The sequence below is a fragment of the Leuresthes tenuis genome, unplaced genomic scaffold (genome assembly GCF_036924035.1).
Source record: "Leuresthes tenuis unplaced genomic scaffold, fLeuTen1.0.hap1 SCAF_2, whole genome shotgun sequence".
NCBI classification, from domain to species: domain Eukaryota; kingdom Metazoa; phylum Chordata; class Actinopteri; order Atheriniformes; family Atherinopsidae; genus Leuresthes; species Leuresthes tenuis.
Genome location: NW_027325356.1, coordinates 8,681,180 through 8,695,930, shown reverse-complemented (window position 1 = coordinate 8,695,930; position 14,751 = coordinate 8,681,180). Strand labels below are relative to the sequence as shown.

General features: G+C 41.9%; 2 protein-coding genes across 13 annotated transcripts in view; one reads left to right on the top strand and one right to left on the bottom strand.

Annotated features, from left to right (window-relative positions):
* Nucleotides 1-346: 346 nt before the first annotated feature.
* senp8 (SUMO peptidase family member, NEDD8 specific) lies at nucleotides 347-2,991 on the bottom strand. 2 transcript variants are annotated; one of them, XM_072380100.1, is made up of 2 exons: nucleotides 2,750-2,991; nucleotides 347-1,770 (listed from the first exon to the last, which is right to left on the bottom strand). In XM_072380100.1, exon 2 carries the CDS (start codon nucleotides 1,741-1,743, stop codon nucleotides 1,078-1,080), a length of 666 nt encoding a protein of 221 aa, XP_072236201.1. In that variant the 5' UTR covers nucleotides 1,744-1,770; nucleotides 2,750-2,991; the 3' UTR covers nucleotides 347-1,077. The 2 variants fall into 2 exon arrangements, with proteins under 2 accessions (XP_072236201.1, XP_072236200.1); XM_072380099.1 differs by lacking the exon at nucleotides 2,750-2,991 and adding an exon at nucleotides 2,619-2,718 and having other exon boundaries at nucleotides 348-1,770.
* A 101-nt stretch (nucleotides 2,992-3,092) lies between these two features.
* myo9aa (myosin IXAa) overlaps nucleotides 3,093-14,751 on the top strand; it is a 106,960-nt gene continuing 95,301 nt past the window's right edge. For all 11 annotated transcript variants that reach the window (XM_072380098.1, XM_072380093.1, XM_072380096.1 and 8 more), the window contains exon 1: nucleotides 3,093-3,438. The gene's annotated coding sequence lies outside the window, so the exon portion shown is untranslated. The remainder of the gene's footprint in view (nucleotides 3,439-14,751) is intronic.

The window sequence follows — 14,751 nt, the reverse complement described above, 5'->3', positions numbered from 1 at the left end:
TTATTCCCGACCCAAATTTCTTTTAAAAAATGTTGGCGTCAAATGAGTTGCTGTCTTGTTAATGTTTAAGTCAGAGCTTACAGATGTTTTTTTTTTATTTAGCAAAGCTGCTCCAAACCTTCTGGAAACGAAGGTTGAAAAAGCTACTTCAAGTTTAAATGTTCTGTTAGATGCTTTGGGTTTTATTATCAGTATCATTCGGTCTGATTTGTGTCTCCGCTTTAATCGTCGGTACTTTGACGCTGTGTCAATCAGCACATATTGTAAATATCACTCACCAGACATCAGGTGGTTTTGATGACTGCAGAACAGTAAAAGTTGAATCTTGTAGTTTTCAGATGGACAATGAAGAGAAGACAAGTGAAAAAATAAACAGTCATTTTCTTTTTTTCTCCTTTGTCCACAAAAATGTGACAACTGCCACATTTATTAGATTATCAGACAGTGCATTTGATACTCTTTGCGAGAACATAACATACATTCCACCACTCAAACATTGCCCTTTGTTCCATAAACACAGCGCATGTCTCACCCTCACACCACAAAATTCTTCAGTCTCAAAACTAAAGCGTTCACAGACGCAAACGCCTGTTTAAGACCGGGAAACAGAAATGAACCACAACCTGTGACGTACAGCAGGAGCCAGAGTTAATATGCACATTCTTATTGTCAGTTCAGTACACTTCCAATGACCCTGAGCAATTATCTGTGTAAACATTTCTACATTTGCTCCAAACTCCATCAAATGGAGAAAAGAAAAAAAAGGCCAGTGCTTGTTTTTCCACGCGACAGGTTCTCCATCCTCACCCAACACGTACACGAGTTGTAGTTTTATAGGCATGCTGGTGTTCATCTGTGCATATACATGGGATAAAAATGACACCAACGGTTCTCTGAAGCATTACAGGATCCAACATTGCTTTTATTAGAGCCATTACGGAGTATACTAGAGAATAAAATAGAAATATATCTTATGTGTAGTTATATACGGGTTTCAAGGAGTGCATTCAGATTCTCCAGCAGCAGATATGTGGTGGCTGAGAGCTGCTCTGCATACAGTGAGAAGCTGCCTACACGCTAAGGGAAAGGCAGAGAGCAGCAGAGGTCATTCTGAGCCAGACTCTGGATCAGTCTGCACCACTCAGCCCTCTTCTGGGTAATGTAAGCTGGCGTGATGATTTGCACAGGAAGGCGCGGTGAGCCCTCCAGCCTGATCTTCTCACACAAGGCCTCGGCGATGCAGATCACATACATGCCACAGTCATAGCTGTTCTGTTGTGATGGGCAGGGCTCCTCCACAAACAGAGCTTTCCTCCCTGCACCCAGGAAAGGCTCTAACTTGCTAACAATGCGCCGTGCGTGCAGTGAATTGCTGCCATTTTGAGAGTCATAGTGTGCAAAGTGGTTGGAGTTGTGATGGTAGAGCAAAAGGCTCCAGTGAGATCCTCCGGCCGTCTGGTTGGAGTTGTCATTGACAGCTAGGAAGACCCAGCGACGCGAAGCGAGATCCAGCGGCTCAAGGAAAAGAGCCAACTCATCAGGACAAGAGGCACACTTGATGAACTGGGTGACCTCTGGGCTGATGAAGATGATAGCATCCCCCAGGATTTTGAAGCGCTCGGCTGCAAAATACTCAAAAGAGAAACCAATGACTTGGTCATTGAGCCAGTAAGGTCCTTCCAGTAAGGACACATCAGAGCGCCGCAGCAGGCTGTCCTGGTAGCTCAGCACCACAGGGTCCATCCTCCAGCTCGGTCAGAGAGCGTCAGTCTGGAAAACACGAGCACTGAACACTTTACTCATTTTAAAAATCACTGTTTGCATGCTGTATAATGACTCCTGGGATGATAACTCAGCACAAAAGTTCTATTTAAACTAAATAGATATAGGAAACGTATCAGACTTATCAAACATACTTGAATGTTTTGGTTGTTTAGCAAACCAAAAACGAACATTTTAGCAATCTTTTAGCTGTTTATTTTCAAACATGCCACCATAAAATATCATTTTAATTAAACTGTTCGTAACGTGGGTTTTGTTTGAACTTTACAACATTTTGTCGCCTTAGTTTGCTGACTGATCTGAGGAGCTTTGATTTAGGAATGTTTTAAACAGAAACTTTTTGTTCGATTGGTTTCAGTTTCAAAATGACAATTTTAACTTTCGAAATATCTGAACACCTAAACTAAATAATTCAACTTTGCTGGATGGTTGTTGAAACTATTGTACATCTTTAAGGGCGTGTTGAAGTATTGAACTGTACAATCACGTTACAACCTTTACTAAAACTTTTCAGACTCGTCCAGTTTGTGACTTGGTTCGTTGATCTGGATCGTTGCTAAAAACTGTTGTTTTGCGCTTTCTAAACATGTTTACTGATCGTGTCGTTTTCACGTATTTACACGGGCATTTTCTGGGCCATAAATCCACTGCGTAGTGTCACATTACTGCAATGCGTTTACGGCAGGCAGCTAACGGCCGAAAGGATCTTACGTTAGCACGCACTAGCTAACCGTTACTTTTATCAAATCAAGAAGATAAACAACATGACGTGGCCGATAAAATATACACCGTGTACTGTCAAATTAAAATATATAAGATTCATCTAATGTCCCTACCTGTAAAAGTCACATTCAAATAACAAGTATCACGAAGACTGCAGTGTTGTCCCTCATTGCAACAACTAACGTAAACCGCTGCTCAAGAAGAACGTAAACAATTTGCGACAGTTGGGAGGTGAAAAACTCACTTCTGATTGGTTGTTTCCATCCGGGTACCAGCTTCTCCAGTTAGCTGAAAGGGTAACCTTCTTTGCCATTACTTGTGAGCATTAGAAAGTTATCAGTGCTCATACTGCACTCTTACGTAAGATAAAATGTGGACATAAATGTGTAAAGAAATCTAAAATGTTTCTGTGACATCCTTTAATAAAGTCAAAATTGAAACAAAGATTTAATTCCTCCATAATCTGAAACACGGGGTGTGGCGTGCCGTAGCAACACTGCTGTCGCTTTATTTCAAACTGACTTCCTGTTATCACTCCGCCGTCCGTCCTCCCTCTGGATTTTCTCCCCGCCCATAAGCACCATGAACGCGCACTGTTGCGCGTCTGAGAGTGGCCGCACTGATTAGCACGGCAAAGACGAGTTTTCAGCGACCAAGCTGCAGAGGACTGCTTTTTAATTACATCCGAACTGCGAACACACTCGGATTAACAGTGCGCCAGTGTTCGCCGCGGACTTGAATTTCAAGGAGTTTGTCCGGAGGCGAGAGGCCGGAGAAAGAAGAAAACAAATTAATTCAGTGGGAATGCAGGAAATTAAAATTGAGATTTAGTCATTTTGCGTGGCTGCGAGTGTGTGTGTCTCTGCAGCCGAGCCTGACAAAGAGAAGAAAAACTTGAGTCCTACTTGAATTTACTTTAGCACACGTCTGGAGGTAAGTGATGTTTAGTAGTTGGACAATGTGGTGTGGTGAGCTGCGCAGCAGCGGGACGACAGTCTCTGAGCTGGAAGCAGTCGATGAATCTATGAATCACTTTTAGTCTTTGTGAGGAACTTGTTCTTCTGATTTGCGGTCATTTGCAACAGTGTGTTCAGTTACCATGCGTTTTGGGTGTGCGTGTGCACGGTCGTTGCTTTTCTTTAAATGGGTAGTCACAATCAAAGGCGTGTGTCTGTCTGCGACGCGAGCCTGTAAAAAGTTCTGGCTGCTGCTCACTGATCTGTCATTACCTACCGCAACTACATAGTGCCTCTAAAGCCTCAGGAATGACCATTAAACGCAGGATTAATTTACATTCTCCGCATTTACGTGTATAATTACGCGCACTATTTTGTAAATGCCTCAAATCTCTCCAAAAGGTTAATTTTCATCACATCTGCAAACAGTGAGCGGGGTGACTCCTATATAACCTACATTAACAGAAACAATACATGCAAAACATCAGTGCCTCACACACTGGATGATTAAAATGAAACCTATGAAAGAACAAACCATCTTCTTGTCAGTGCATGCAATTCAAATGTTTGAAGTATTCATGGTCATTAAGAAATGGGAGGAAGGAGTGTGCTGGTTTGACTTTTTGACTGCAGAAGGGTGGGGTAAATGTTTACATGTATTATTTAGTGGAGGTCAGGCAGCACGGCTTATAATGCAGTGAAGGCAATTCTTCCCGTGGAGCTGCTGTAATTGTACAGTGAGGTCTAATGGGGTGAAGAAGATGCTGAATCATGGGTGCACATTGTGAGACTGTCAGTGGACAGAGAGTCGACATCAGACAAATTTTTACAGCACCAAACATCCTGCTTCTGAACAGCATGGGGCTTTAATGGACTCGAATGGATTTTATTCCCAGATTGCTCGGTGCCGTTTCAGCTGCGTCTGTGCTGAGGTCATTGCTTGTGTTCCTCGTTGTTTTTGGTCACCTGAAGTAATTTGGAGACGTGTCCTTTTTCCTTTTTACGATGGTGCGCTTAGAGGGGCAACAGGAAACTGAAGCAGGATAAAGACGGAAAAGCACACACAACAAAGGTCCCCAAGCTGGGCTCAAAACTGAGGACATTTCATTCAGTGCACTGACCCATAAACCAACAGGCTGCTTCCCCTGACCATCTTCCATTTGTCTGACAATTACATTATACCCATAATAGATTTAGACCAGCATTGTCGTGCTTATTTGACGTTATCTCCTGAGCTTGTCCCACCCTCGGATCAGCACAGGTGATGAGACTAGAGTAGATCTGTCCTGCAGGAATGTGAGGTCTGAGAAGACACAGCTGCTGTGAGCATGAGAGGCGACCTGGGCTGAGACACCAGCAACTGCTCCGTGTTGACATCTGACACCCTACAGGCCCTCCGTCTGCTATTTCTAAAGGACTGGCCTCAGTTTTGTATCACATCAGGGTGCACTGAGTGATACTGCAGACGCCACCTGGGAGACTGACCGACACTGTGGTTCAGCAGATTGGAGAGCTCAGATCGGAGTCTTGGCAGGAGATAAGTGTTGCTGTCGTTGGAGAGGGAGTCTGCCTTTTTGGTCGGAGCAGATCTTTTCAGTCTCTTATAAAACTTTTTCTTATAAAACTTTTTCTAGGAAACAGTGCGTGACTTCATGTATATTCCTAATATCTTTGAAACCGAAAGTGTCACCAGTGACTGAACTAAGTTGTAACTCCTCAGAGGATGTCATAGGTTGTTCCTAAGCACATGTCCTTAGTGAGGGGGACACACGCCTCTGCGTGTCAACAGGAAACTAACTCTATGCACATCATTTCATATTCTATTCATGTTAGAATGCGCCTCGGGTTTTAGAGAAACCTCTTGTTTGCACATACGAACTACATCGACTACTGTCATCTTCAGGTTGAGTGAAATGCTGTTACCATGTGCTGGTGCCTCTGTTTTAAGTGAAGCACATCTAAAGTAAGCAACAACAACAAAAAAGTAATAATAGTCCTAGCTAAATAAAAACGAGGGAATGATTGTTGGATAAATGTGACACTTTTAGAACCTAAATGAGTTTTTCCTTTTGTTCCCAGTTCCAAGATATCGATACTGACACGATATTAACAAAAAATATCATATTTGAGCCCCTCTTCCTCTTCTCTGATCAGTAATTCTGCAGTTTGAGCTACCTCCGAAGTGGAAAAACAGAACTCAAATTTACATAATTAGAGAGAAACAAGGAAAGTTTTTGCTTTTACTGTCGAGGCTCTTTCTCTGGAAACCTTACATGAGTCCCTTAGAGGGAAATACGACTTCTTGTTTCTCTTTCATTCTTTATTTATTAGAAAATCAGGAGTTCTCAGTTGCCATTACATCTACATGCAACAAAATCACAACAGAGCTGTAAATCGGAGAGGTACATTTTAATTTGTGGTACAGCAGCTCTCCTCAAAAGCAGAAACATGTCCACGCTCCTCATCGAAAGGGGATAAATCTGCAGTTTGTTTACGTGACGCTTCATGTCCTGCCGACAGAGCGTGTGTGGGACACGTATTTATATGTGAAAGTGATTTGAACTGATTACTATGGTTTTAGACCTCACACATGTACGCTGTAACTGTTTGGCGATTACACAATATGCCCGAATGCAGCAATATAAAAACATCTCGTACAGTTAAAAAAACGAGGGAAATGCAAGCAGAGGGACGAGTCTTTGCAGAGAAGTGACACATTACCCGGTCACGAGACATTACAGAGTCGGATTATGAGTCTAAATTGGTTGAATATATCAACAGTGAGCCATCAGTCCAGTTTCTCCTGTTTTGTTAGATGACATAGCACCCATTTCTGCTCTGTGACCTCATCCTCATCCTCAAAGCCATTACCTGTTGAAGCGAGTGGTCGCTTCTGTATTTTGAGGGAGAAGGACGTGAATCACATGCTGTAGGCTCACGTGTTTGGGATGGTCCTGAGTCGTGTTGTGGCTGCATGATGGTATTGTATGGCGTAAGTGATTGGCACGCACATGAAGTCATTAAAGAGGAACCTGCTTGTGTTGCACCGAACAAAGCCCCCCTTTCTTTAGTCGGCTATTATATGAGGGACGCTTTGGCCTCACAGGCTCAGCTTCCCCACATTTTGCATTTCCCCTCATTAACTCAGTGCTGCTGCTGCTAACAGTAGCTGGAGTGAGATGCAGGGAGCATTTCTTTATTGTTTGCAAGTTTGTTAGAAATGAACTCAACTTGTTCTTTTTTATAACGAACCATTAGATTTGGATAAAGCAGCTCTGATTTAGTCAGAGCTTCACTTTGTATCCCTTCAAATTAGGTCCTTTCCTTCGTATTTGTTGTTGAAAAGATGAACAAACGTTTAAGACCTTTAGTTTTTATAATTAGATAAAGTAAGATGTTAACGCTCCATGCATCCATGTTTGTGTTTTTAATGTTTAGACTCTGATGGGAAGAAGCTTTTGTTGGAGGAAGAAGATGTAGATTTCCAGCCTATTGTTGCAGTAAGATGCTGAAAGTGTGACTAAAGCTCCAATTTGATGACGCTACTTTAGATAAGTTCCAACAGTATCATGTGGCAGCTGTGTCTGATGTCATACAGGGTAAATTTCATTAACTCTCAGATTGTTGATCACAATACACCACATTTCTGCGTGTTGTGACACAGTTGTGGCCCCCTGCAGCCTCACTGTACAGACAGGACAGGGCCCATGGTTAATCCCCAGGCATGTGCTGTTGTGTAATATTACACAATGCTGCCCATTTGCACAGCAGCCCTCCACTGAAACCACTTACGCTGACAGTAAAAAGTGTTATTATCATCTTGAAACCTTCACACCAGAACGCTGGCCTATTTGATGTCGCAACATCCAGAAATTTCAGAAAGAAGCCAGAAGTTGTTAATGGTGAATGCTTCGTAACACCCATTCAGAGCAGAATATGGTATCATTGGGAGGTTTATTACTGGGACTGCGGCTTGTCGAGAGCACGGGGAGAAAGACGGTATAGAGTTTTCTGTCTCAGGACTGCACTGCTGCTCTTATCTGTGAGAAAAGCTGGCAGCTTACAGTAGTCTGTTCACTGTCAGAATGAGGCTAAAGGGGAGGAAGCGTGGAGATAGTCGAGAGTAACTGACAACACACCGGCTGTGATAAGGTGGATTTTGAATTCACCCTGAGACGTGCTCACTAATAGCAGGCGTTCCTCTCCTGTCTAATCTATGCTGTAGTTATCAGTGTAGTAAATGAGCAAGTGATATAGGCGGTTTGGAGATTATACTTAAGTTTAGCCATTAGTTGTGGAATTATGGTAACAAGTGAAGCTTCTACTGATGGAAAATAAAATTTTGGAAGACTCAGTCAACTCAATCATTTTGCCTTTGCAATGCTCCCAAATCAAGCATAAACGTGTTTTTACATCAAATTAAGGTGCTCTAAGCTGTGAAATCACTTCTAATGTATCAGACTTGTTGAAGTTTTCCTGCTCTGAGTGTTTCTTGGTGCTGTGCTGAAATAAATGTGTGTTGGATAAATGATCCAACAGAGAAAGCAGGGCTGGTTGTTTCTGTTTTATTCTAAATGTAATAATGCTTTAATGATCCCAAAGGGAAATGAATGCACACTAAATGCATTCATACACACTGTGCCACAGTGTCCAGTTTAACACTCCTCTCATCTTACTTTGGCACCCACCTGCATTCATCCTGAATACCCACTGTGATGCATTTCATAAGCCACAGTCACCGCACCAGCTGGTAGTCTGGCTGAATGACACCCTGAAGTCCCGGTCCCCCACTCGGTCTGAAAGAGCTCTCTGTCACAGCTTTGCAGATATTTTTGCTTTACGTGTCGTGCCGGCTGAGCTGCAGCGCAGAGCAGGTGAGCTATGAAAGTTGACTCGAGTGCCAGCTGTGTCCTGGCTGGAGGGATGCAGAGCTCGAGCCAGTATGGGCTTAGCAAGGTCCACATGAAGGCTTGGACTGTTCTGACCTTCTGAGCTGAGACAATGGGGTATTGTTCGAAGACTGGGCTAAGAAGTTTCTAAATAATGCTTATTATCTGTGGATTTGTGGTTCCTTATTGTGGAATCGAGTCATGGGAATTTAAAAAGTAAATCTGCAGAGTGTAAAGTTATTGATCAGCAGCATTTAGTACCTGAATTCTGATGAAAATTGATTTTTGTAGGAATCAGTTGGCTAAAAATAAAGAAGAAATGAACAATGAATGATCAACATTATGTCAACCCGTGTTGTTGCCACGGTGAAGGGTGTGTGCTGGGCTTCCTGTTAAAGTAACATCCAGTGTTTCTCAGTGGGGAAGCTGCTTTGTAATGAGATTTATTCAGTTTCCTGTCAGAGGTTTTAATGTTGTGACTGATGGTTTTACATTGGTCACAATAACTGTTTTATTTGACAGCAGAATATTTAAAGTAATGAAGAAAAAAGAAAGTTAAAGATTAAATTCCCATTTTTGGTGTCCAGCCAGAAGAGTTTTGACACCTCCTCTGGTATCGTGTTGGATGTTGTAATACGAGGAGATTTCCGTGTTTGTTTTCTCAGTAAACCGACATAAAGATGGAGTATTATGTTGGATGTGAGAGGCTCAATGCTTGTCCTGTCTTGTCCACAAACCCTTGGCTCTTTGTCATGCTTTACTGGTCACTGAAGAAACCAACATGAGTTAAACAAGACCATGCATGAGTCTGTGGCCGTCAGAGCGTATTCTGGGAAATCAAGAAATTCATAAACTAAACGCAAAGCCTGTCGATGCCAGTCTCATGTTTCCACTCAGTCATTTTTTTCAGGTGGCAAAAACATTTTTAATTGACAAAAGTGGAATAACATTTTCCTTCTAGATGAGCCAGTCGTGTGTTTTTCTCACTCAACCACAGTTTATCAAATGTTTCTCATCTTTAGCTTACAAGCTGAGGGTGTATAAGGCCTCGGCGTGATATGTCGCCTCTCCACTGATTCCCACCAACATCTTCCGTCATCTCCTTGAAGCCAGCAACCAAACTTGTGTTATCATCACACTGCAGCTCTTGCCGTCTCTCTGGCAGCTGCGCCTCAGACTGCACCATCAGACTCAGGTTTCAAACATCCTGCGATCTGCTGAAGGCAGGAGGACAACCGTCGTCCCCGATCCTCAGAGGAGACGCTGAGGGCCTCTAAAACACTGCCCTGTAATTACAGGTCGTGTTTTTTCCTAATACGTTAAACAGATGTGCTCAGGATTATTCTTAACGTTAAAAGCCAGAGTTAGACGTGATGACCTGTCATTACTATCAGCATACACCTTGTATGCTGTTTGTGGTGCCTCAGTGAGGGATTTAAAATTCTCTGTTGCCATCAGGCGCCGTCATGTCAAAAGATTAGCAACTTTAGTAGCTTCAAAGTCACTTATAAACTGGAAAATAATGTCCTTTTAAACTAGTATGTATGTACATATATTCGTAAAGAATCAAATGCCCTTAAAAATAAACTTCCATGTAGATTTCGGACTTCTTTTCTTTCAGTTTTCAACTCTGCATGTCACAATTTACATTTAACAAGCGGCTTTAACTCTTAACTGCTTACCTAAAGGGGATTAGATTTCTGAATGCACGGCACTGTTTCACACCAGGATATTAGAGCAGTCTGATTTTGTGTGGTAGGTTTGTTTGCGTTTCTGCGAGTTGAGTATGACAACATACAGAGTGTAGCTTTACATACAAGATGTGATATATATTATATTGCAACATTCTCCTTTGATCACAGATGCTCAGTCATGGGTTGCATGATTTATTGTGATGTAGTTGAAATGCCTCTTTATGTGGGTGTTGAATGCCCTTAAGGAAAAATCATCCATCTGTATCAATTTGCAGCGCCTGACAAAAGAAACCTCTGGCAGCTGATTAGACTTAATTGACCATGAAGATGACTCCTCCACTGGCATTACCTGAGGTTGAAAATGAACACTTATCTTTAAATACCTTTTTTTTTTTTTTTGTATGTTTGACATGGACTCAGGTATCCAGACTGGGAAGCAGTGTTGGTGCACATCTGTGTTCATCCTGACGAAGCTCGGGGTTCATTGGCTCTGTGGTCTGCGAGCAGCTACTTATTAATGCTCATCTCCACTCAGCTGTGGAGAAACCGATGAGGCCTTTTGGCATCTGCAGCCTCTCTTACCCAGTGCGCATTAGTGTTTGTCAAGATCTCGATCTGTGTTAGCCTGGCATCTGTGTGTGTACAGTGCACATCCATGCTGAGCTTTAACGTATTTTCCCACAACGCTTCCCTGCTGATTAGCTTGTTGGTTTCTGCATGGTCGCTGTTTCTGGAGGAGAAGCGGTGTCCAGGCTGCTCCTCAGCGCTGTGTTCCCCCGAGGCCAGAGGCGGCTGAATGGGTCAGCTTGGCCTGATAGATTCCCTTTCTCAAGGGGATATGGAGTGTGCATAATCCGGGTCAGTGATACCTCCCAGCCTCTTCTTCCTCTTCTCCTTTTCTGTGATCTCCCCCTTCTCTGCTGCTTGATAACAAAGTATGGCCTGTTGGGTTAGTTGTTAGGAAACCTTTTAGACCAATACAGAGTGTTTTCAGATCATACCAATTCATTTAATTTATTCATTAAAACAATTGCCATTAAGCATGAAGCAGGTTTATCCTCCTTATGCCACTGTGATGTCTGTCAGACATCAGCAGTAGTTCGTGGCATCGCCCTTTGGGCCAACCCTGCGTCTCACCACACCGGACACATTATCCGTCCAATTCCTCGGAAGTTGACTTGAAGAAGATGCACATGTTCAGTTGTGCAACAGCAGGTATTTTGAAAATAACCAATTACCTTTAACTTACATTCTGCTAGCAGAGGGCCTTCAATTACTTGACTTAGCTTTTTTTTAATGGCACTTTTCAAGCTGAAATGCAACCTAAAGCGCTTTACAGACCAAATGAAGACAATTTGTAAATACCATTGGAATATTAGCATAAATTACAATAAAAACAAAAGTAGAAAATAAGAACTTAAGGAATAAAATACCTGACAAAAAGATTATATTAAAAGAAGTAGCACACAGAGAGATCTATGAATTAAAACTAAAAGCTCTGCCTCTTATTCTGATCCTGGAAACTCTGGAAAAACAAGCAGGCCAGTGTTCTGAGAGTGAGGAGTTCTTGCAGGATGATATGGAACGATCAGATCTTTCAGACATGACAGAATTAGGCCATTAAGGGCTTTGTGTTGGATAAGAAGGATTTTAAATTCTGTTCTAAATTTTACAGGGAGCCAGTACAGAGAGGCTAAGAAAGAGGAAATACGATCTGTCCTGGCTGTACCAGTCAGGTCTGTTGCCGCAGTGTTTCAAGCAGTTGTTTGGACACTCTGCTAAAATGCAGTGACAGGGATCCAGCTGAGATGTGATAAAGGCATGGACCAGATTTTTTGGATTGCTTTGGGACAGGATGCTTCTGTTTTCTTTTGTAATATTCCACAGATGACAGAAGAATGTCTGAGGTTTATTTGGGCCAAAAACTTGCTTCAATTTTTGCCTTAATTGAAAAGAAAATGCAGCTCATTCAGGGCTCTATGTCTCCCAAGACAACTTATGAGTTTAATCTGGTTTCATAGGTAAATAGAGCTGGGTGGCAACGTTATTAAATTCCTCACCCTGCCCTCTTTGCCGTTGTCCTTAAAAAAGATCTGTGGTGTTGCGTCACACCTGGAGTTATTTCAGATTCTACTCTCACCGGTTTAGGCCTGGTGCAAATACTTCTACTGATGTAATAATACGATATATATTCACCATAATGATGCACTCTTGTTCCCGTGTCTGACCTCCTGCCCGTCGAATCTTCTTTTTGCAGCTTGACTCAGCCTGCTGTTAAAAATGGAATCGGAGTATTTGCTTAGTCGAGGGAAGCGGCTGCGGGATGCTTCTGCAGCACTTCAGGTGGAAACATCTTCAGAGGTTGAATGAGCTCTGATGACTGTGACACAGCTGGTGTAATTCAGCTGCTAATGGTCTTCCTTGACACTGCATTTACAGCACAGATTTTTACATGCACGTGTCTCACAGTTGCTTCAGTTGGTATTTAGGTGCATTGCTTTTTCTAGCTGTGGTAATGGCTGTTGATGAATTGCTTCCACAGTTAAGATTTTTTTCAGTTCTCAACTTTTTGACTCTTTCTACTTTTCACCCATATCGGTTTAAAATGTTTTTTTTTTGGAGCAGAAAGTAAGACCATACATTTTTTGGTCTGACTTCCACGTAACTTTTTCAAAACGGCAGCTGTTGTTGATGGTTTCTTCCGTTTGCTGGCCTACTTTATTGCAGGGTGGTGCACTTTTCCGACTCCATCGGCCAACGACTGTGCTGCGTCATATTGATATTTCCAGACCTGGAATGGAACGAAACATTTTTCCACTCCCTGAAACAGTAAAACCTGAATGTGAGGTCAGTCCAGAGCCTTGTTGTAGACTCAACATTTATTGCAATGTTCACTAAGTAGCCTCCACATTTTAAACCAATTTTTCACCGATGAGGCTGAAATTGACTGTTCCGACATGTACACGATACTGATTAATGGGGAACAGAGTTATTTATTTAAGTGTTTGATGAATGTATCAGCAGTTTCCAGACAGTCTTCCACACCGCTGGTTCATGATAACAACACACTAGTAAAGCATTACTCACACTTTACTTTGAACTTGATGACACTGAAGTGCTCTTTGGTTCGGTCTGATATGTCTGATTCATACAGCACAAATCTACATATAATTTTCATGTGGTTGTCTTTGTTAAGAAATAAGATGGATCAAAAACATTTTTTACAAATTTGTAAAACATTTAACTCATTGTTGGCAACATGGTTACATCTAAGAGCTGAAATCTGATTGGCCCCTGAGGTGCCCCTGTCCAATAAGTAAGTTACAAACTGACCTCTTACAAGTATAGTGATGTTGTTCATGTATTTTGGTAAATAAGACCATTAAGGGGAGAAAAAATCCAACTTTGATTATGATAAAAGGGTAATTATAAGTGAAAAATGTGTGTTTATTTCCAGCTAAACATAAATGCAACAATTGAAAATAGACTTGAATACAGCACAATGGTGCATTCTACTCTAACTTAGAAGTGGTAATTTCCAAGTTCCCAGTCAGAGAAATCTTATTTTTTACATAATTTATTTTACGTTAAAGAGGTACTTGGATGAAGAACAATTTAGCAAATTATATTCAAAGGTAGATCTTTGCTCAGATGTCAGACTTTAACCAACAGCAAACACTGACTGGCTGGTAAAATGTATAAACACCTTATCTATGTAATAGTTTGTCATGACACGTCACTTGGAAATATCTTAAATCTGCCTCCGGTGTGCAGGAAGTGAAGACAAGTTGGTTTACTTGTTCATCAGCGAGAGCACAGGTTGTTAAAGAGCTTATCAGAACCAGAAGTGTCAGGCAGAGACTCGGAGCTGGAGACAGGCAGCAGGTTTTTGAAGCAGGTGTTTCAGGATGAGCCGTCACGGTAGTCTTATCTGCTGTGTCTGAAGCTTAAACCGATCCCCTTAATAAAGTCTTTTCATTGGCGGACAGTTCTGCTTCACGACACCTTTCTACAAATTTAACGATTAGATTTTTGAGGATGTAATGTAGAACAATAGGGGTAAAAAACAGGTTTTGAACTCACCGTGGAGTCAGAATCCTCTCACTGATCCACAGTTTTTATGGAAAAAGTCTCTGTTACTGCTTTTTTTTCTTCTGTTCCACATCAATGAATCTGACTGAAGTGAGTGTGAGCAGAGCCGAAAAGGAAAAGACAGCACATTTATATGTTGTTTGTCCTGATTTACTGACTGAAAGTTAATAAATCATACTGGTAATGCATGTTTTCATCTAGACGATGGAAAACTAAACCTCTCACCTGCTTATAAATAAACTCGAGAGCTCAATGTGACATGTCAAGCATCTTTTGTTTAGAGCGAAACAGAAAGTTATTAACAACGGCGCGATGGTGTTATGTTATTGAACCCCCGCCGTACTACACTTCCTGTCTCACCCAAAGCTGCTGTCAAGCTGGAGTGGACACAGGAAGTGGAATTTACCATGGCGACAACAGAGGAGTGGTGCTGTTTACTCCCACTGTTTCTGGTGTTGTTTTATAGCTGCCCCCGCCTGCTTTTATTTTTTACCCACTCTCTTCAGCAGCCTGGACCAGAGGTTAGTTTAATAGTTTAAAGGAGTCTGGTTTTTAAATACTGACTCACAAAACTGAGCCAGTGAAAATGGAAAATAGTGACTCAAGTTATTGATG